The sequence below is a fragment of the Hippocampus guttulatus genome, chromosome 14 (assembly GCF_054856545.1).
Source record: "Hippocampus guttulatus isolate MCC_2025c chromosome 14, RoL_Hgut_1.0, whole genome shotgun sequence".
Taxonomy (NCBI): domain Eukaryota; kingdom Metazoa; phylum Chordata; class Actinopteri; order Syngnathiformes; family Syngnathidae; genus Hippocampus; species Hippocampus guttulatus.
In genome coordinates, this window is record NC_141274.1 from 7,369,040 (window position 1) to 7,391,026 (window position 21,987).

A 21,987-nucleotide genomic window follows, 5' to 3' on the forward strand; every position below is an offset into this window, starting at 1 on the left:
TGCATGACTTGGCAGTTTGACAACGGCTTTTTTTCCTTGTGTCCGACCAGCATCTTTCTTTTTGTTTAGTTTTGTCTTTTGGAGACAAATATTGAACATCCGCTACAATTTTTTAAAAACAAAATCTAAAGCCAAAACACATGGGAGGATAGATTTTGATATCGCAACAGAGAAGGTACTAGTAATGCCCATGATTTTTTTTTTTTTTCTAATGTGTCATAATTTTCAATACTCTTGTTCGAGAAGATATTAATCGACATCCAGGATTTAGCACGGTGGTTTAAAAAACAAACAAACTCTTAGCTACAAAGCGGCACGATCATATTAGGTTGCACATGTACAAAATTCGCACACACACAAATAAAAAAAAAAACAAATAAAAAAAATCCATCATTGAAATGTCTTTCATGTTTGTCCTCTTTGTAGCACGCCGCAGCACAGCGCCAAACTTTCAGGGCAAAAAAAAAAGTTGACTTTTTCTTACAGGTGCTGGAAAAAAAGATCCTTTTAAGTTTGACTTGGGGGTAAAAATCTTTAGGAGAAATTGGCGGCGGCGCACAGGGGTTGACATATTGATTGTGGCCTCTGGCTCCGTCCGGGGAGAAAGATGGATAGATTTCTTTGAAATGTACTCAGTGTTAGAATATAAAGACTGCTGCGCGTTGTCGCTCGGGTATAAATTTGTTTCGCGGAACATCCAGCGGGGCTGCCGTTTTCTGCAGGGTGCGCAACGGAGATGACATCAACCACCCGGTTGGGGGATGTGGCATTCCGATCCCATTGATTGATGTCTTCATTTGAATGTGGCGCGTCTTCAGCCCCCTGTTTTCACTGATGGATTGGGGCCACCGGAAATCTTGCGTCATTTCCAGGTGACAAGATTCAGAAAGACAGATCAAAAAAGAAGCTGCTCTGGTAATTTTCTCAATACTGACCAGAAACCATACCTATCAAAATCATTGCCAATAATTTGATTGTTCACCATGAATAACTGTGTGGTATGCTCTCATTAACTCATTCACTCCCAAAGATGTTTTTAAACGTCTTTTCAGACTTGGTCCAGAATTGGTTGGTACTGAATGAGTTAATGGCTAACGGGGGCTAAGCGCATTTGAAATCAGTTGCTAATTATCAGTGCCCATTACGTCGATTGCGATCGACCGGTAGATCGATGGCGGGAGGTTGGTTGATCGAAAAGTCGATCTTCGGTCCAAAAAGTTTGGGCACCCCTGATCTAACCATTTCATGCCTCCTGTAAGCTGACGACATGATAAGCTGTCCACTGTAGTGACCGTTGTGCCTGAAAAGGTTGAAGTATTTCATTGTTCTTCTTTTTGACTGACCACTACGGCGACATTTGCCTGACGAGAGAACCGGAGTACGACTGTATATTATTTCATCTCATAAAGAGATAAAGTCTGATGAAGCGACGTTTTCTTGTATGCGCGGCCAGTGAATCATTCATAGCCCACAAGTGTCGGTGATGTCCTTTGAAGGCAACGAGCGACACCTTTCTGATTCATTATTAAATGCGATGAGTTTATTTCAAAAGAACCCTCACCCTCCACCCCAACCCGTCAAACTTAACCGCTTTGGTGCGTATTCTTTTTGATGACTTTTACCCCCCACCCCCACCCCCGCCCTCCATCTCAACCTAGTCTTTCCCCGCCGAGTCGGAATACATTTCACTGCTGGCCGACGCCATCGATTTTGAATATCAACCGTAACCGATAAAAGCCACCTCTTTTGAAGGCGGTCGTGCTATGAGAGGACGGTGGGAGGCCTGGGGAGACGCAGGGAGGGGTGGAGGCGAGGGGATCTTGGAACTATCGAGTGCAAATATTGATGGAAGCCAGCCAGTGGCAGTGAAGCTGCGGCCAAGGAACCACGCAAATGCCCTCCCACTTGCATCTTTGCAACGCGTACATTTGTATTTATTTGAAACACTGAGTATGATGTACATGCCCTTTTGTTAATCGGTAAGGACTGAAATTTTGTCAGGGTGTTGGAGGGGAAATTCGTAATGTCCATGGTGAATTTTGTTGGCTGGATTTGACATTTCTAGAAATAATTGCTTTGAGTTTGATCAAAATTTCCGTCGATGTGTCAGGGGACATTTTGGTGGTGATTTTTTTTTTCTTAAATGAAATAAAGGAAGTTGGGAAAGGTATTAACGCTTTCATTGAATTTGACAAACTTTTTCCGAGTGACGTTTCACGGACTCTGAATTTTGTCAAATTTTTCTATTGCGACGCTGTTGCACCCGTCGGTAAATTTCGCCGGTTCATCATTCTCCAAGTCAACACCCCGTGGAATTATGGGAAATGCTTTGTTGTTAGCATTTGCCCCACGGGTGTGTTCAAACATATTTGCAAGTTTGCCAGTCAAAAATTTTTACCGCACGTTTGCAGTTCCGCGCTTTCGGAACTACTTGCAAACATGCGCCGCAAAACATCATGTACCGAAGGTCGTTTTGGTTTTCGGGGTAGCGATGGTTCGGGTGAGAGCCGAAAATCCCTTCTGTTGGCGTTTTCCGTCAGTCCGCCAGCAAAACAGGAGTCCGTCAGTGACAGACTGACGGACCTTCTGTCGCTATTGACTGCTCACCACCGATAATATCCATGTAGTTTTTTTTTTTTTTTCCCCACTCCGTTTTTTGGCCACAACATTGTCAGACGTCTTGGGGGGGGGGGGGGGGGTTACGTTTTTTTGTTGTTGTTTCATACTGATTTCATACATTTCTTTTGGGAGCTAGTGCATTCTTGCCAACAACACCCAACTAAAGTTAGCTTGCACAAAGTCAGCCCTTTGCTTTAATGACCACCCCCCACCAAAAAAAAATCCTTTGGACCATTCCTCAACACGTTACCTCTGATACTTTGGCATTTCGTACGTCTGCCGACAACACCCCCCACCGCCGCCGCCAGCCGAAAGCAGACAAGTTGGCAAATAAATCATTAGTGGCTGCCCTATGTAGCTGGATATTAATTATCCTGTGATCGCCACTCATTTGCACGTTGTACTGAAAATGTCACCGCCGAGATGAATTGGAAAACATGGAGGGGAAAAAAAAAGAAGCCCATCCTCTTGTAGCCTTTATGCTGCAGAATGTCAGAAGAGATGACATATTGTTTTGGCCTGCTGTCTCACAGCAACCGTGGAACTGGAAGATGGAAATTTGGATGAATTAATGTGGGGTTTCTTTGGGGTCGATTTGTAAATCTATTGAAAGCCCGTTTCAGACCGGAAAACCAGCTCGAGTACACCATGTGGCCTTCAATGTCCCCGGAATAAAAGACTGTTTGTAGGAATCGATCATATGAGTACAATAGTGTTCCGTCGTCACTGCATTAATGCCTTAAAAAAAAAAAAAAAACACCATCCGCGCCGCACTCACACCTAGGGACAATTTGGAGTGTTTAATCAGCCTGTCATGCATGTTTTTGGAATGCGGGAGGAAACCGCAGTACCCGGAGAAAACCCACGCAGGCACGGGGAGAACACGCAAACTCCACACAGGGAGGCCGGAGCCGAAATCTGCACTGTGAGGTTGACACGCTAACCACTGGCCCACCGGGCTGCCCCAACCTTTATTCTTTGTAGATTATTTCAATTGTCTGATGTGTCCGTCATCATCAGCCACCAAAACTGGCGTGGGACAGTTTTTTTTTTGTTTTGTTTTGTTTTTACCCTCATTTCTACACTGTATGAAGAAGCGTTGGGCGAACTCAAAATTTCAAACCAAGAAACATTTTAAGTTGGACAACTGAACGAAATATTTGATGTTTCGCTGTTGTGAAGATTGACTTTCCTGCATTTCACAACAAACAGAACGGTCGTCCTTTTTGTTGAACCCCAACTTAAAGATATATAGATCATTGAGTGAAAATATTGTGACAGAGTGGGTGTTTGGTTTTTGTTTTTGTTTTCTTGGTCATTGTGTATAGTTCTATTTGGCAAGGTGATAGCTACCAGCAATCAACAACTAGATTGAAGTGTACATTATGCCTGTGCCTGAGCAAGAATACTCTGCATTATTTCGAGTCGATGTGTTTATTTCTCTTCGGCTTTTAACTTCCTTATCTTTGTCGCAGGTGACTGTAACTTTGCGAAACCGCTGGCAGCATGCGGCTACAGCCAAGGCAGAGACGACGACTTGGACTGGGAGCAGGTGAACACCAGAGAGAAGTCTTCTTCTGATCCGTGGATGCCCTCAGGTAAGCCGGTTAAAAAAAAAAAAAAGTCCCAGTTGGTTTCATTCGCTAGGCTGTACGGGAAAGCTTCTTGTTTATATTCTTGTGATAAGAAGAGAAAAAGAACACAAGGGAGTGGGACATTGTTAAAATTGGGGATAATTTACATACTAACTGCACCCCAAACCAAATTTTCTCCACCTCTTATAATATCCAGAGCCACTTTCAGGTGACTCCTCAAAACACGACTATGCGGATGTGCTATCATATAGAAACACCCACATTATACACAAACACACACGTACGTCAGGTGTGACGAGCCTACTGTCATGTTGGAGCCAAAAGGTAAGCAGAGCTGCGTTGACTTAAAAACAGAAGATGTAAGTCGATTTTTCATCGCTGCGTCACGTGTGAAGCGCTTCCATGAGTGAAGATGCTTTTTATTGTTTGCTAATCCCCCATTTCCTGCACGTAGAAGAAAACCTACCGGTAAGTCTCAGGGTGAGACGCTAACACCTGGGAGGTCTTAAATTGTCCACCACAAATGATTTTCATGATCAATTCCTGACTAGAAATGTTTTGTGTCAAAATGTGACAAATTCTCAAGGCTCTGTTGTGGGCAAATCACGACATTTACGAGCAATTATTGTGAAAAAAAAGCGTTTCAAGCGGCGATGCCTTCAATTCCCCCCCACAACCTCCCTGTCAATGCACAGACATGAGCTAGGATAACAATCTCTTGTGAGAGGACATTTTTTTGCGGCGATTCCTAAGTACGGGTTAAGAGCAAAGTTGGCAATTGGAGGCGAGATAGCTTTTTGCGCCACCCCTTCGGGGCGTCAGACAATTTCAGCATTCAGGCGAGCTTGCATTTTCTCCGTCCCTTTCCGGAGCGGACAAAGTGGAAGGTGGCAATTTGACGTGGCAGGTTGAGTGCTGAGAAAAAAGTGCAACATGCTAATCACGCCGCGGTGGAAATGGAAAAAAAAAAAGGGACGAGTTAGATCGATGGGGCGGTGCCTCAAGTCTGCACAGAATGGCTTGTTAAATTGCTTGAGGTGTTGATTTGACCGTGGATTATTTCGAATCGTACGTTCGTTTCTTTTGTGGAAGGTGGGCATTGAGACTAGCAATTTGCCGAGTTACAATCGCATCAATCAAGACGGGTACTGTGAACACGTCATCGAATGAGACTCAAACAAGACGGTTGGATGTGACGAAGTGGCCTTTTTTTTTTTTTCCGAATAAAATTTTGGTTTTGTGCTCGTCTCCATGTGAAGTAAGAGCGAAAACGATCTGATGTTAGCCGAGCTACTTAGCTAGTCGCCAACTTTCGGTTCAAGCCAGCGTCATAGTCATCGATGAAAAGGACATTGAATTTGTTGAAGAGTGATGGCTGACACTTGTGTTAATGTGTCCTCGTGTTGGAAGTATTACCTGCTCTCGCGGCCTCTTTTTGCGAGTTCTTTTGCATATCCTTCCTCTACCAAAACAGAAAAAAAGAAGCACCCAAGTTCGAGCTACGACTATGATTATTACACTCAAAGATTACAAAATTGACATAACCCTAAAAAAAAATGATTTATCTATATCAACCCTTGTTAAAATAGTATTCATTTTTTGTCCAGTGAGCATTCTTGAGTTCAAAATTTGCACTTGTGATCTATTGAAATTATTGAAATGTTGCAACAGTTCCGTGGCAAAAGTGTCGAGCACGTAAACGGCAATGCTCTTTTGTGTGTTTATACAAGAAAACCATACGAAATGTATACATTTGGACTTTTTTTTTAAATGTTGAAATAACTCATTTTATAGATTGTGTTTTGTCCAAAATCAACTTACATTATGACAGTGTTACAAAGGATTTGATTTCTCCTAAAAAAAAAAAAAAGTTTACGTTTAAACAGTTTCTTGTTTTGTGCCTCCAAAAAATAAACGATCCTTTGATTTCAATCGTTATCAAAATAATCATTTTTCCCATAATCGAGCTAACCAAGTACCCCAAAAAGCGAACGTTGAAATCGGTAACCAGCCAATGTATGTTCACATGCCAACTTTTTTTTTAAATGTTTTTTTTTTTTTATTGTGGATCATTTTTACTTGTTCTTTTACAACGTGGTCGTTAACTGGCAAGTGGAGCCGTGGCATGAATGACGACACATTTTAATTAAGCGTTAAATTTAGAACACATGCGTGGTGTTAATTTGTAGGTCACCCTCTTCCCAATTGCGCTCCGACCTTTCGCCCGGCTTTCCCGTGGCCCGACAATCAAAAGTGGAAAGTAATTTCTCTTTAGCGTTTGGCCACACACGGCAAACGTGGGGTCTGCTCAAAATTAGCCAACATCCTGCTAATTGACTGTGTCACCGAGGTTACAGCCGACATCATCTCGGCCCGCTGCAATCCATCCTTCGGCAAGCAAAACAACATCCATCACATGCTTTGTTCGAACATGAAAACTTTGCTGTTCCATTAGTGCTATTCCTCAGGTGTCTGGCAGTGTCTGTGCATTTTAAGCAGTACCGGTGACTACAATGCATTCTAATTAATTCCAGCGTGCGTGCGGGCTGATGGAAAGGCTCACATAATTAAAATTGATTGTCTTATTATAATTTCAAATATCACTATAGGGAGCCCACGTGGCTGATACAAGTGGAGAGGTTGCGAAGTGGAGTTTAACCTCATGCTCAACGGCCGATTCACATGTGTCCACTTCCTCATGCTTGGCTTTGGACTTCTTTTATTTTAATGAACCGTGTAGATTATTTGAAATAAATGTGTTTCGATTGCGCAAGGTGTGTGTGTGTGTCAGTGCATGTTGTTGGACATACAGTAATCCCTCGTTTATCGCGGTTAATGGGGACCAAAACCACCCGCGATAAACGAAAATACGCAAAGTAGCGACCAATTAACATATACAGGTAAAAAATAAAATAAAATAAAATTTAAAGTCCGCAAACAGTCCGGGAGAAGCTGCAAAACAACAGCGAGTCACATAGAGCAACATATACAGTACTGCACTCCATGTATATGGGAAAAAAAACGTTATTTTATTTATTTTATTTTTTTTATGAATATGTTTGAAAAAATCCGCGATGCACCGAATCCGCGATAAACAAACTGCGAAATAGCGAGGGATCACTGTATATTTTGTTTTATTTATTTTTTTAATTTACTGTGTGAATTATTTCTGGTGTTTATGACGTGTGATTCTGCAAGCAGTCCTGCACTACTATCTTAGGTGTCACTCTCCCACACGGCTGCACTTTCAAAACAAAAGACCCAACGAGGACGTTCAATTTGCAGCCGCACAACATATTTAGAGCGAGACAATTAGTCATTAAGCCAGAGCCGCACTTTCCATTGTGCCCGGCATAATACACAAACCCTAATTAATCTCAGTTTGAGACTCTTTTTGCTTGTGATTCCCTGCAATGAGCCCCACGGGAAGGCCAGGCAGCGGTTTCTGGAGAGTCAGCTGGCGCTCTCTCTTCAAGAGCCAAACAAAATAAATAAAGGGCAGGGTTTTTTTTTTCCGCCTTCGAATTGGTCCGAGTCATCCTGTAGATGCCCGTGCTTGTAATCAGAGCTTCAGGGAGGCATCAACAAGGCCGTTTGCCAGTCACATGTGGCAATTAGTAGAATAACACATCGAAGGAAATTACCAAGAGGACGGAATTACATGCCCCGTTTCTTTTGGATGATAGCATTCACCGCACAAACTAAATTTACACCAACCGGGCTGAGTGGCACAATTTGGGAAGATGTAAACTGGCAGAGTAAATGAATGGGAAAAAAAATACATGAAATGGTATCGTCCCAACGGAAAAATTGGTTTTGAAATTGAAAAAGATTGGAAAATTCTCGTCCCATTATGGAGTGCGTTTCACATTAGCTTGCCAATTTTTTTAGTGGCACTTAATTTGTTAAATCATAAAATTCGTACTTTTTTTTCTTACTATACTAATATATACATTTATTAATATGCTCTCTAAGAAATAAAGACATTAATTTCAAGTAACTTTTTATGCCTTCACAATTTTAAGTGACTTACTCTGCGTAAAGGGATTGTTCATGACGATCATAATGATTTTTTTGCACATAAATTGTTATAATCACATTATTATTATTATTATTATTTCTAAAACATTTTAGTTTACATGCAAAAGCTTTGTGTTTTACTTGATTTGCTCATAAAATTCAGAGAGGTCACGAAAATACGTTTAAGGGACACTTTACTAATTTTGCCATTTTCAGCAGTACAAAGTTAATATTTTGCCGATCATCATTTTATTTCATGTAACAATGAACACCTATTAAAAACGCATTTTGCCATTTGCTGTCGGCTGAACACGAAATCACAAGTACTCAGGGCTCGGGTAACGACCAATCACGGCTCACCTTGAAAACTTCACGTGACCTTTTTACGAGAAAAATTTGTACCGATATCCCTTGAGCAACATTCTAACAAAATTTCTTTCCAATTGCATTGATTTACTTTGGTACAAAAGCCTACCAAATTGAATGTGAACAGGATGTAACAACGAATAATGTAAACAATTAATTTAAAAGGTATTAGCTACAAAGAGTATTTTAACCCCCCCGCCCAAAAGTCTTTAAAAAAACTTTTCTTTTTTTTTTTTGGTAATGTACCTATTGTACAAAGCCCTCCCAAATCTCAAAGGAACATGCTGTCCCTTACAACAGGTTGTCTGCCGCTGTTTCGAATGCACTTTGAAGTGAAAGAGTGGAAGGAGGGACGACGGGAAGGGCATCCTGAATTGAATCAGAATTCAAATCACATCAGCTAAAGATGGGATTTGCCACTGCGGGATGAGGACAAGGAGGGGGGGGGGGGGGGGGAGCGGCGAGGGGGGCGCACTGCGTTTCACAAACTAAACTAATTGCTTTTAGAGCCATTCACAAGTTTGTGTGAGGTCCCGCCGCAGAGTTGGCAAGGTTAAGGAGAAAGCCCATTATACGATTAGAGGACCAAACGGAACGTCAAATTATGTCATCTCGATACATTTGTGGATTATTTCCCGTGTGGCGACGCATGCTGTGACATTTGAGATGTTTGTGCATGCGTAAAGAGCGGCGGCAAACTGGATTTGGACAAACAGGATTAAGACTGCACGCCGCGATGTTACTGTGGAGGACTTATTTGCATATTCCGACTTCATGGTATGCACCGTGGCTAATGACGCAGACAGGTAACTCGCTTGCAGCAGCTTCTCTTGTGTAATGGGCCATTGATGAGACATTGATTGCAGCCGGGGCAATTGGCCTGACTGTATTTTAAGATGGTAAATTGAAGCCATTAAAATAACAAAAAAAAAAAAAAAGGAGCATCGCATATCAATCTGTATTAACAAGGGGTGGGACAAAATAGGGCTGTGCAGACTCTAAATTTGGCCTGTGGTATAGATTGAGATGCAACCTATCGTGTAAAGCTTCTTGATGATGTCATTGTATCTGCCTTAATGTGAGAATGGCTTGCAGCATGTCTGAGGAGCTGCTCAGCAGTTGAACAGTCAGCCATTTCGCCTAAGTGCCGGCTGCTCGGGAACTACATTTTGTAACTGAACTCAACCATGCAGCGCGATCATCAATTTTCACCCGCCACAAAATTCTCCAATCAAAACACCCCTTCACATTGGCACTTCACATATAGGAGATGCGGGCGGCCCGGTAGTCCAGTGGTTAGCACGTCGGCTTCACAGTGCAGAGGTACCGGGTTCGATTCCAGCTCCGGCCTCCCTGTGTGGAGTTTGCATGTTCTCCCCGGGCCTGCGTGGGTTTTCTCCGGGTGCTCCGGTTTCCTCCCACATTCCAAAAACGTGCATGTCAGGCTGATTGGAGGCTCTAAATTGTCCCTAGGTGTGAGTGTGGGCGTGGATGGTTGTTCGTCTCTGTGTGCCCTGCGATTGGCTGGCAACTGATTCAGGGTGTCCCCCGCCTACTGCCCGGAGATGGCTGGGATAGGCTCCAGCACCCCCCGCGACCCTAGTGAGGATCAAGCGGTTCGGAAAATGGATGGATGGATATAGGAGATGCAGCGTTTTATTCCTTCTTGTCGCACATATTAATTCAACCTGTTTGTAGATGAGAGAGGAGCGAGATTGAAGACTGCGTTTACCAGTGTGAGGGCACCACCATCTTGGCTGACGTGATTACAACGTGCATGACATCACTCACATTTGCGACAAGCTGAGTTTGAAAATAAACATAGAACTGTAATAATACTGTCGACTGGTATAATTCTCCTTTTATCTGCCAGTCACAGGCTAGCTAGCTGAGTGAGCTGTGAGCCTAAGCTAGCTAGGTTAGCTCTACAGTTTAGCTCTCCGGTAGCTGGGTAAATATTAATTTAACGACATGTCGGTTCTGCATTTAATTGAAAACACAATAAAGGCACAGATTAGACACCATGGAAAGTGTAATTTTCCCAATAAAAAAGTAATTATTTAAACATTGCCATCAATACATAGACGCCACTTGTAATATACTTTTCTGGTCGTGAGCGTGTCCGCCATCTTTGATGTGGCATTGCCCCCCAAAAAACGAATGGACGATACCTTCATTCAACTCCAAAAAGTGACAAAGTGTACAAATCTCTCATTTATCCCTTTACATCCACTTATCGATTTGACAAACAGATTGGTACCAAAGACAAAGAACGTAGTTTTGAAATCTGATGATTGGATATTTTTACCGCTACATTAAGAGGCGTAAATAAATGTTAGTTGAAAAAATGGCATTCATTATTCCAAATAATTTAAGTCTATACATTCATTTAATTCCTTTTAGTTGGTTTCCATTTAGGGATGTAAATGTTCAGTTAATTTTTCAGGAAAACTTTTTTTTTTCTTATGATCAGTGAAAAACGACTTCATCATTCCAATATGTGTTGTGACTGAGCAAGATTTTATGACTTCACTTTACGACTTGACTTGCTTGAAATTTGGTGTCGAACTCCCATGACTTGCTTGATTCGATTCCACCGTGACTTGGGACTTGCACGTATATGACTTGCTTCCGCTTCTAATAAAAAAGATGCATACGTGGCATCTTTTTGAAGAGGTGTTCACTGTCTGTCAAATTTTACACCAAAGGCTCATGAAGGGAAGAATTGTAAATATGAGGTTGGTGCTGGCATTTTATTCGATTCAATTCTAAGTTACTTTTTTGTGGGGATGTAGGGAATGCAACTTCTCTGTGGGGATGTTGAAGCAGGTGCACGACTTCAACAGATTTGGAAAGTCCGCCGTTAGAATGTCACTGAGCTGTGAACTGTTGCTCACGAATGAAGGAAGCAGGCTGTCTCGGTGGTCCTGATTGACGGTTTGAGGTGAGCGCCTACGCCGTCTTTTTCATCAGGCCACCTTTCATGTTGGTCCACATTAGCAACCCGAGCCATTTTGATTGCTGGCACGCAGGACTGCCTCGTCTTCACTGACATTTCCCGAGTGGCAAGCGCGCTTTTCTGCCGCCGCGACCTCACTGAATTTTATGAGCAAATGAGACCTGCAAGCTTTTGGGGTTTAAAGAGCGCCCCTTCATTTTCATTCAAGCCCTCCTCCTCATCATCGCCGCCACCCACCACCACACACTTAATGATTTTTGCCGAGTTCAGGACCCGAGTGCGGGAGAAATAATGAGTGCTCGTCATTATGGCAAATTATATCTTCTGCTGTGAGCATCACTTGCCTCCAAATTCAACGAAATACCTTCTTCTACCAGTACACGTTGATCATTGCAATTAAATCTTTTCGTCTTTGTTGTTCAATATGAGCGCCCCGTTTTCATGTGCAGAAAAACTCTCATAGATACTGTAGCAAACAAACAAAAAAAAAATGATACAGCGCAATTCAATGTTGATATTTTGTCACTTTGAGGTTTGATGAGTATTAATATTTTATCATAAATAAAAAAACCATTTGACAGTGAATTATTTTTTTTTTTTTACACAACCCCAGTTCAAGCGGGACCACATTTGACTCACGTATTGATACTGTATCGCAAATAAATGAAGGAAGTGCATCGCCGTATCGATTATTTGTCCCTATTTCTTGTTCTGTTTGCTGAACATAAATGTTATAGTGCAATATCAAAAGTATACGGTGCTCTAGTTGAACATTATCAATATTTAATGCTTGTCTAGTAAAACAGTATCAATACAGAAAAAAAAGATGCACCACTTCTGTCATGCCATTTTTGCACAGTTCGGTCATGGTGGGGGTATCTAGAAAAGTGACAATCCTAAAAAGAATGGCATGAAAATCCAAAGAAAAAGCAAAACACACACAGAACACAACGGAATTCTAAAGTTGACCGTCGTCTTGTGTGACAAAGGGTTGTGTGCGTCTCTAGAGATGCAATTTCCCCCAAATTATGGTGTCATTCCAATTTTGGGCTCAGTGGTTGATTGGTCATTTCCCCAACTTCTTACCAGACGGCGTTTTTGAAAAAGAATTTCACTTCAGAAAAAAAATGAAAATAAATTAAAGGTATGTTTTTTTCCACCCGTCAATTAGCCGCCATCCTACCACCGTCACCTTCCCTATTCAGTCTTCCACCCCCACGACCACGCATACTGTGTGGACCCACCACAACCACCACCAGCTAATTAGCCAGCGAAGAAAAAAAAAAAAAGCACGCAAGCAAAAGATAGACACTATGTTGAAGCTGTGCTAATGCGGCGCAGATGTATTTTATTTTTTTATGTATCTTTTTTTTTTTGCCTTTAATGGTGGCGTGTTGAAGATCAATTAAAAATAAAGCATGCTCTGAAGGCTGCCTCACTCCGCCACTCGGACCGTCAGATTTCTTATTATTACAAATGTAGGCCACCTTCACCTTCCATTACAATGACGAGGTGCAGAACACACAGCGGGGGTGATGAAAAATGAATTAGATTAGAAAATGAAGTGTCCCTGCTTCAGATGAGACTGACATTAATGTCGGCGCTCCTCGCGCATGAATGTGAGAAACTGAAGGGAAATGTGTGCCTTTGAAGTTTGACGAGGGAGGATTTTTAATTTATTTTTTTTATTCGGAAAGAGTCACTGAGAAATATCCCAAAAATTGCATTGTGAACATAAGTGACGCAAAAAAAAAAAATCCGGTTCTCCAAAAGCTAATTTGCATCTCGAACATAATAATAATTAATGTTGAAACACAATTTGCAATTCAACGAAATCACAATACACAAGGATTAAAAATTGCAGCACATCAGGATCCAAAATTGCACCGTTGTGAATCGTGACAGGTTGCCATGTGCCAAGTTTGTTGGCCTAACAGGTTCTTTGTTTTGCCAACGTAACTTTTCCGACTGCTCAACTGAGCTTGGCAACTGCTGTAGTGTACTTGGTGGTGTTATTGGAAGTTTCTGGAGACTCTGAGACACCCCTCTTTATTCAAATGAATAGTGCTCAAACAAAGCCTTCACTGGCTAAGTAAACCATCCATCTGTCCATTTTCAAGTGGGATACACCCTAGACTGGCCGCCAGCCAATCGCAGGGCACATCATGAGGAATAACCCTTTGCACTCACACTGATGGTTAATTTCATCTTTTACGGGTGGGCAGGCACACCGCAGACCCAACTACTTGTTAATTAAAAAGTACGCTTTTAATACTCCTATGTGCACCTATTTTGTATTATTTATTCATGAAGAGGATGATTAAAAAAATGTTTGCAAAGGGTGCGTGCGCCTGTGATATTTTCCACCCTAATTAAAATACAAAAGGTGCTTTGCCGCCGTGCTAAAGTGTCAGCGTGGAGTTTCCACGCCGCAACTCAACAATTCATCAAGTCGGCGAAATGTGTTGAAACCTCACCTCGTGGCAGATGGCCGAGCGTTATTAACGAAACATCAGCCGCCATCGCGTGTTAGGGGACACCCGAAACGCCTCAGCCGGCCCTCGTTGGAGCTCCGTTTCCTGGATCAGAAATAATGACGCTTTAATCGGAGAGAAACTCAACGCGAATGACAACAATAAGCCATAAAGGGGCGATCGCAATTTGGGCGGCTTCGCTGATTGGGAGCGCTTACCGGCGTTGCGGTTTTAGGCTCAAAAATGCTTAGTTAGCATCCAGATCCAACCTTCGCGACGCCAGATGGCCGGTCCCAACCTTCTCCGTTTCCCTAGAGTTGCGCTGCACCTGTTACATAACTTATTCATCAAACACCTCGCCATAAAAAAAGAAAGAAAAAAAAACTAACTCCAGCTCTGGGTCATCTCTGGAGCTGGAGCATCCTTGCGGTTTGTTCGGTTGCCATGGAAGTGGCCCAACAGCGCAGAGCGTACATTGTTGAGTAGCACAATTTATTTATTCCCATTAAAGCATCCGCTGAAGAGAAGAATAATTATCTTTAATAGTTTTTGAGGTGATTACATTTTACACTCAGAACCCCAGGGAGGCATAGCGACATGAGGAGGCAGCACGAGTGATGTGATGCCCCGCCCCAACCCCACCCCCTTGCAAAAGTGGGGGCACCTTGCTCCAGGACACCTCGTCAGAGAAGAAGAAGAGCTGTCTCTCAAATTCCCATAACTGTAGTCCTGAGTGGGTCCTCAACTCTGACAAACCAACTTCCGGTTCCCCATGCTTGAAACTGCTGCTCAAGGAGGGACCATGCAAAATCCGTGAAGCCCCCAAGAAATAGCTTGTCTTACAAAAGGGCAACTCATCTCTCAAATGACTAAAATTGTTGTCCCTGGTGACTCGTTAGCTCTTCTGGGGGTCGAGCCAACAAACTTCCTGGTCACACGCCAGAAATTGCCAGCTAAAGAAGGGTCCACACAAGTCGTGTGTGTCGTCGAGGTTTGCTGGAGGGCACCTCATCTCTCAAATTTCAATTATTGTGGTTCATAGAGGTTTTGCTCTTCTGGGCATTCAACCAGCCACCCTCCAGCTCGCAAAGCCCCCCCTGCAGTCTGGCCACCAAAAAAAAAAAAAAAAAAAGAACCTGAACAAGTTATGTGATGCCATGCTCAAGGGCACCTCATCTTTTAAATTTCTCCTCCAGGTGTTGACCCAAGCAACTTCCAGATCCCCAAAATCCATCAAATCTGGAAAAAAAAAAGACAAACTGCCCACCAAAGAGGGATTGGACAAGTGGTGTGATACCCCCACCATATCAGCTGCCTTACTAAAGGGCACCTAATCTCTCAAATGTGAATAGTCGTGGTCTTTATTGACCCCCTTCCAGGATCTCAAGAAAACAAAAACGGCAGACTTTCTCTTTTCAGTCATAGGGTCTTGAGTTTTTTGGGTCAACTCATGTTAGAAATTGCTCTAAACTCATTCAGTACCGTACAGTAAGTCTGAAAAGACATTTAAAAACATCTTTGGGAGTGAATGAGTTGATTTCCTGACTCCAAGTCATGTTTCTCGGGCCGTATTTTCAAAAAGCTTTTAGTGGCGTACTACCAGACCTAAGATTACAGATGTGAACTGAAGATTTTGGTTTTATCTTTCAACCGATGGCCATTTGTGACTTCAACTGTACCTACAGTACATGCACCGAAGAAAGGACCATCTAATCTCAGCTGTTCCAATTACAGCAAAATACAGAAAGCTTGTTCGTCAGTCTGCAGAGACGTCCCGAGAACCGAGCGCCTTAATGAGAAAATGCTCTTATCTCTTGATAAATTGACTTCTCCGACTATTACCGTGAATAAGAAGACAAAACAGGCCGGCCTAAAGATGAAAGATATTCGTGGGGACTGTTTTCCTTTAGCCAGCGAGCAGGAGGATGTGATGGAAAATCAATACGTGCCCCCATTTAGCTTTTATTGCTTGGGTTGGATATTAAAAGTTAAACTAATGCCCCTCGTGTGGTGCCAATAAAACACAAGTGAGAAGTATTATGCTGGCAAACTGACAAGACGACGCATTTGTTTTTTGTCATCGTCCCTTTTTTTTTTTTTTTTACGCCGATGCCAGGCGTGTGTGAGGCGGAGCCGAACGCTTAGAATCTCTGTTGACTTTCAAGTCAACATCCAGCGATAGGCTTGGGCACTCCGGGCGCTAAAAGCGGCGGCGAAATAACACCAAATGCATTGTCGGCCTCGGCCCGGCGCTCTCTCACAATAGCCTATTTGTTCAGTCAATGAGTCGAGCACGCCCCGCTTGTCTTGTTGTGCCGCGCCTGTAACGCTCGACGATTCCATCTGTCTCCGACTTGAGATAACAAGCCGGGTGGGGTGCGGGTGGGGGGTGGAGGGGGTTCCGGCATGTTTACGCGAGGAAGCTGGAGTGAGAGGAGGCTGTAGAAGGCAGTCACAGTGACTGTCGTCAACTTATTTCCTGCCCCCAACCCACCCCGTCCCATGGCCTTTAAGACATTTTTCCAGAGCAGCATGTAATTGGCATGTACTGTATATCATGAGCAGATGAGTTGAAAAGTTTGAAGATGCGATGCATGTCAAGAGAGAGAAAGCGTCCCCGTTTGGCTTGAAGAAGCCATTTTTTGAGTCGTTTTGGCCATTTCCAGAGGTTCTTCGGAAGGACTCTTCCTATAGATTTGGTCCACTTAAAACCAAATCGGATCTGCTTGTACGAGACAGATGGGTCTTGTTTAATTAGGAGAATTTGGGGTTTTGATTGTTACGTGTGGGTAGAATAATGGGAGTGATGTTTGCTGCCTCGCCATAGAAACCCCCCACCCCCACTCAACCAGTTTCCCTTAGCAACACGATATTTTTTAGGTGTGTCTATCGTGAGAAGAAGCCATTCTTGAACAGACACAGGAAGTCTGCCATTTTGTTTTGAAAAAGGCATTTTGGTCAGATTTTGGCAACTTGCTCTTTTTTTTTTCTTTTTTTTTGTACTTGAGATTTTGTCCAAGTGCTACCAAATCAGAACTTCATTTACTAGGCAGGTGGGCGGCGCAAAATTGTGCGAATTGGATGTTTTTGCCATTGTGTGTGGTTGGAGCATGTAAAATGTACATAAAACACACCCCTGAGACAGTTTCTTTTAGTAGCATGTCGTAGCAGCCATCTTTCTCATGTGTGCACCCACAAAAGGTCTCCAGAAGCCATACTTGAAAAGACATTGGAAGTCTGAACATTTATTTTTTTTAAAGTGGCCATTAAAGAGTGATTTTGATCACTAGCAAAGACAAAATTTTTCTTGAGATTTTATCCAATTGTGACAAGCTTTTCACTGCTTATATTAGACCGATTGGGAGAATTTGGGGTGTTCACTGTTGCACGTGAACACAACACTGGCAGGGAAGTACGATGACTCTCAAAAAAAAAATTTAAAAAAAATTCTTGGCATGTTTATCATGAAAAGACCCACAAAAAAAAATCTCAAAATCAAACCAAAACTATTTTGGAATTCTGGCATTTTGGCCAGTCCATGGTCATCTTGGCCAAGGAGTGTCTGATTATTCCCAAATTTGAGCTTGGCTGATGGGATGACCCCCAAAAAATAAGTCTAATAACACAAATCTACAAGGTTAGCGCTGTACCAAACGTCAAGTATCAGGTGAGAAACAAGGTGTTTGTCCAAGACCGATCAAGGTGTTCACGTCCCTTGTCATCCACATTGCAGGTGCAGCCTTCATGATGGTCAACACCTCTGGACGCTTTTCCGGGCAGAAGGCCTTACTGCTAACCCCGCAGCTGCGGGAGAACGACACCCACTGCGTCATCTTCCACTACTACATCGGCGGTCGGGACAACAGCCACCCGGGCTACCTTAACGTTTACATCAAAGAGAACAACAGCCCCATGGGGATGCCCGTGTGGAACATCTCTGCCCCGGCGTCTCGCGCCTGGGGTCAGGTGGAGCTGGCGGTCAGCACCTACTGGCCCAACTACTACCAGGTGAGGAAACTCGAGTATTTTTCTTATATGATTTAAAATAAATAAATAAATAAAAACGAGTCCATTGCACAGGGCTTTTGTGGTAATGCCAAAGTCATTAAAGCCTTTTAACAAGACCGAGCCAGACACAGTGCTTCTTTTGAGGAGACCCAAACAATAGCGTCCCATTGAAAACACCTCGTATTGATTCCTGAGGCTATCTCTGTATCCATGGTAATCTGTTCACTCGCTCCTCCATCTCAGCCCTATTTCTGAAACTCATTTTCACTTACCGGTGCGCATCACCGGCGGCCGGGGCAGTGTGATTTCACACTCGCCTCCCTATTAGTCTTTCGCCGGGCTTGTTCCCCGAGCCCACCAAATGTTAATTGATGCAGAGAGACCCCTGAACCTCCAGACGGTGGGGCCGGCTGCTCCGTCTGTGAATTATTTCATTATGTGGTGGGTGGGCGGTGGTGAAGAGGGAAAACCAAAGGCGGCCTGATATTTTCGGTTAACAAGGGACACTGCTGAGTTTCTCGCTGCTGAACACGAGATAGAAGAGGGCACTTAATGAGAGGTGCATGGACACGAGAGAGCGGGAGGCAACCGTTGAGAGCTTTTGACTATTTACAGCGCCCTCAGACCTATGAGACGAATTAATGCAATCACAGCCTGGTGAAATGCGTCCGGAATGAAGCTTGAGATAAGAGCAAGCTGCATGTACAGTTGTGCCTTGACTTACGAGTTATATTTGTTCCCCGACTAAGCTGGTTACGCAATTTACTTGTGTTTTTCCCGTGTTTTATTTTGTGACGCAATGGTATTATGAAGAGTTGGATTGGGTCATTTCAGTCCCCACTGAAGGCCATGGTGCAAAACTAACCTATTCGCTGGGTCATGCAGACAAAAGAACAATGTAGGTGTTTAAAATCGCTACGGGAGCGTTGTCCTGTGCCCCAGCTATAACTTTCTGTCATTTACTGTACCTGTGCCAGAGGGAAATGCTTTCACCTGTTATTTTGAATGGAGATTGCGCATATGTCACACCACAAAATTTGATGCCAAAACACTTCACGTCATTTCAAACTCATGTTACAACAATTCCCCTAAAAACGAAAAGCTCACGGATGATTTGGGGGGGGGGGGGGAATGGTGTGTCGCCTTTGCTTGTTTTAAAAATAGCAATTTGCAAGACACGGTGAGATCCCTGTCGTGTAGACTGGGCTCTTTAAGGTCATTCGGCAGAGCAAAAACATCCACATCGGGCGAAGGATCGCCGTAACTTTGTCCGCCGTGACTTACGCTAAATCTGGTCTTGAAAAGTCTTATAACCGACTACTAACTTCTTATTAGCCATGGCTTTAGAGAGCCAAGAATAGGTTACAATTCAGGAAAGAAAAAAAAACTAAATAGGTTGAATACTTCTCATGTGAAAGGTGGCAATTATCATGATGAACTGGCAAGGAACAATCACATTACAGTAATTGTTCGACCCAATTTTCCACTATTTGTAGACCAAACTATGAATCAAAAATGAACCGCGTCTGCTGCAAACGCCGCGTGATGGAACGGCGAGGGTAATGATCTCCACACAACCCGTGGCTACGAAACTTGAAACCGTCTCTAATTAACAACATGGCACTAATTATAGGTATCTTTAATTGCCTGGTAACCTACACAATTGTCAAAGGGAAGCCACCTGATTCGTAATTATTTTTTAATTACCAGCAAGGCTTTTTAGGATATCACGCCCTGGGTGACTACCTATTCGCTGGGTCATGCAGAAAACTTTTAATTGTCAATCATCTCAAACAATCTTCGCTCGTGTGTTGAGCCGTCGTTCGTTGCGGAAAAGAAAACCCCCACGTGCTCATCCGTCTTGATTTCAATACAGTAGGGTCAATGGCAGAGCTAATCAATGCCAATGTAATGTACTACTTAGCATTGTCCCTCGGGGAGGTGGGGCGACGGTGGCGTTGGCGAGTCGCCCATCCCTTTGACAAATGAAAGAGCGGAACTTTTTGGAGGCAACGTCATTTGCGGCTCGCAATCCCCCTTGCGAATATGAGGTCAGGCCCAATTACGCCAGGCGCTATCGTCGACGCCGGAATCAATTATATCGCGGCTATTAAGACGGGATGACTGATGTCTGTTCCGCAAACAAAAGGATTTCAATTAGGCGGCGGGGTCCAGTTCATTTGTCTGATGGCAATGCGTGAAGTGCGCGGCCTTTTAATTTCCTTTAAATTAGCCCGTAATGAGGCCATCATTGGCGGCCCCAGATATTCGCTTTCACATTCGACGCGGAATTAATAATTAGGCAGCCTTATCTGAAGGCATCCGGCCTCCCCCCGTCCATGACAGCGGTACGCGTCTCCACTGTCGCATTTGGAGGCTATAAAAGGAATTTGGGATGCTCGGCGAAAGCCTCAGAGCAGCTTTTGAGTGCGTCGTCGTAATGCAATAACATGCCCGGTTGATAAAAACGTTTGTACGCGTGGACTAATGGAATGCAGGACATGTGTAGTAGCAGGGAGTGTAAAGGCGTCAGTGCGCCCCACCCTGAAATTGTCAAGGCGCGGACAATCTGTTTCCATTTTTACCGCAAGTGTAGACCAGCAAGTAAATAACTCTGACATTCTGGAGAGACACGCCTTCAGCCAGGCCTGCGGACCATTCATAGTTTAGCCGACAGCTTGTGCCTCGGAACGGGGTCACGTGGGTTCCAATTTGACAATGTGGTATGCTTTCTTGGGAAGTTTGGTCACTGAGATAGCGAGCCATATAGAGGAGCAACACTTGACGTAGCAGCTGTGCAAATGTGTCACTAGACAGACGCCGCAAGGCTTTATTGATGTTCAGTTGTGAAATTTAGATGAGGGTTAAATTGAAAACTTTAAGCTTAGCTGTAACTTTATGCTCCTAGCCCTAAACCTTTACTCTAACCTGTAAAGCCTCTCCACTAGTTCTAAAGTCTCCCACCAAATTCGACAGTCAGTCTCTAAACCACTAGCTAGCAATTAGCCCCCAATACATAGACCCAAACCCTAAATCAGGAACCTAAATCCTAAATACAAACGCGTAACCTTAACCCGAACTCCTCTCACCGTCACCTAAATCCTAAACCGAATCCTAACGCTAATGCTAGCACTAGCCACATTTTTTTACCTGAACCCTAATTTTAACTCTACCAACTACCAAGCTATAAAACCAAAACCATCACCACGAGACCCGAAAGACCCTGAAGTCCGTAGGCCCAAAATCGAACCACTTAACTTTAAATGTACTGCAACTCCCATTTCTTATTGGGGTGTCAAACTCATTTTTTGTCGCGGGCCACTTTGGAGTTACGTCTTCCCTCGGAGGGCCGTTAAGACAGCGAAACTGAAATAATATTTAATTATCAAATCGCATTATTACTTGTACACAAAAAAATGATGACTCACTAGTTTTGAAGTCAGTCTGAAGTATTTGTTCAATTATTGCTTAGTGCGTGTAAACAGGGTAACAGCATTATTGCAAACTGTCACTGTTAGCTATTACGTGCGACAATTTGAGAGTTCAAAACAGATTTAAGCAAGGATCATGGAAGTTGACACAGATAATTTACTTTCGCGGGCCACATGAAATGATGTGGCGGGCCGGATCTGGCCCCCGGGCCCTGACTTTGACATCAGTGCCCTAAACCCTCACCAAAACTCTACAAACACATCCCTCCGGTATTTCTTGTTTTATTTAAACAAAAAAAAAATGTCATTGTATTTGTAATATAAACACGTCAGGGAACTCCAATTACCTAACCTGATGGAAGGTGACCTTGCTTGACTAGCAAACCCAAACGTAAACTATATTACAAAGCTAACAGCGCTATTAAGGAAAGAAAGAGAAACAATCGTCTTGCACGTCACAATGCACATCAGCGTGGACATATTACAAAAAGAATGCAATTCATTCCCTCTCCTAA

At 43.3% G+C, this 21,987-nt stretch overlaps 1 protein-coding gene across 6 annotated transcripts in view; it reads left to right on the forward strand.

Moving 5' to 3' along the window:
* Positions 1-21,987, forward strand: part of LOC147194769 (receptor-type tyrosine-protein phosphatase mu) — a 136,813-nt gene that overhangs the window by 26,433 nt on the left and 88,393 nt on the right. For all 6 annotated transcript variants that reach the window (XM_086128948.1, XM_086128950.1, XM_086128949.1 and 3 more), the window contains exons 2-3: positions 4,095-4,217; positions 17,767-18,041. In XM_086128948.1, coding sequence (XP_085985074.1) covers positions 4,095-4,217; positions 17,767-18,041 — 398 coding nt within the window. The remainder of the gene's footprint in view (positions 1-4,094; positions 4,218-17,766; positions 18,042-21,987) is intronic.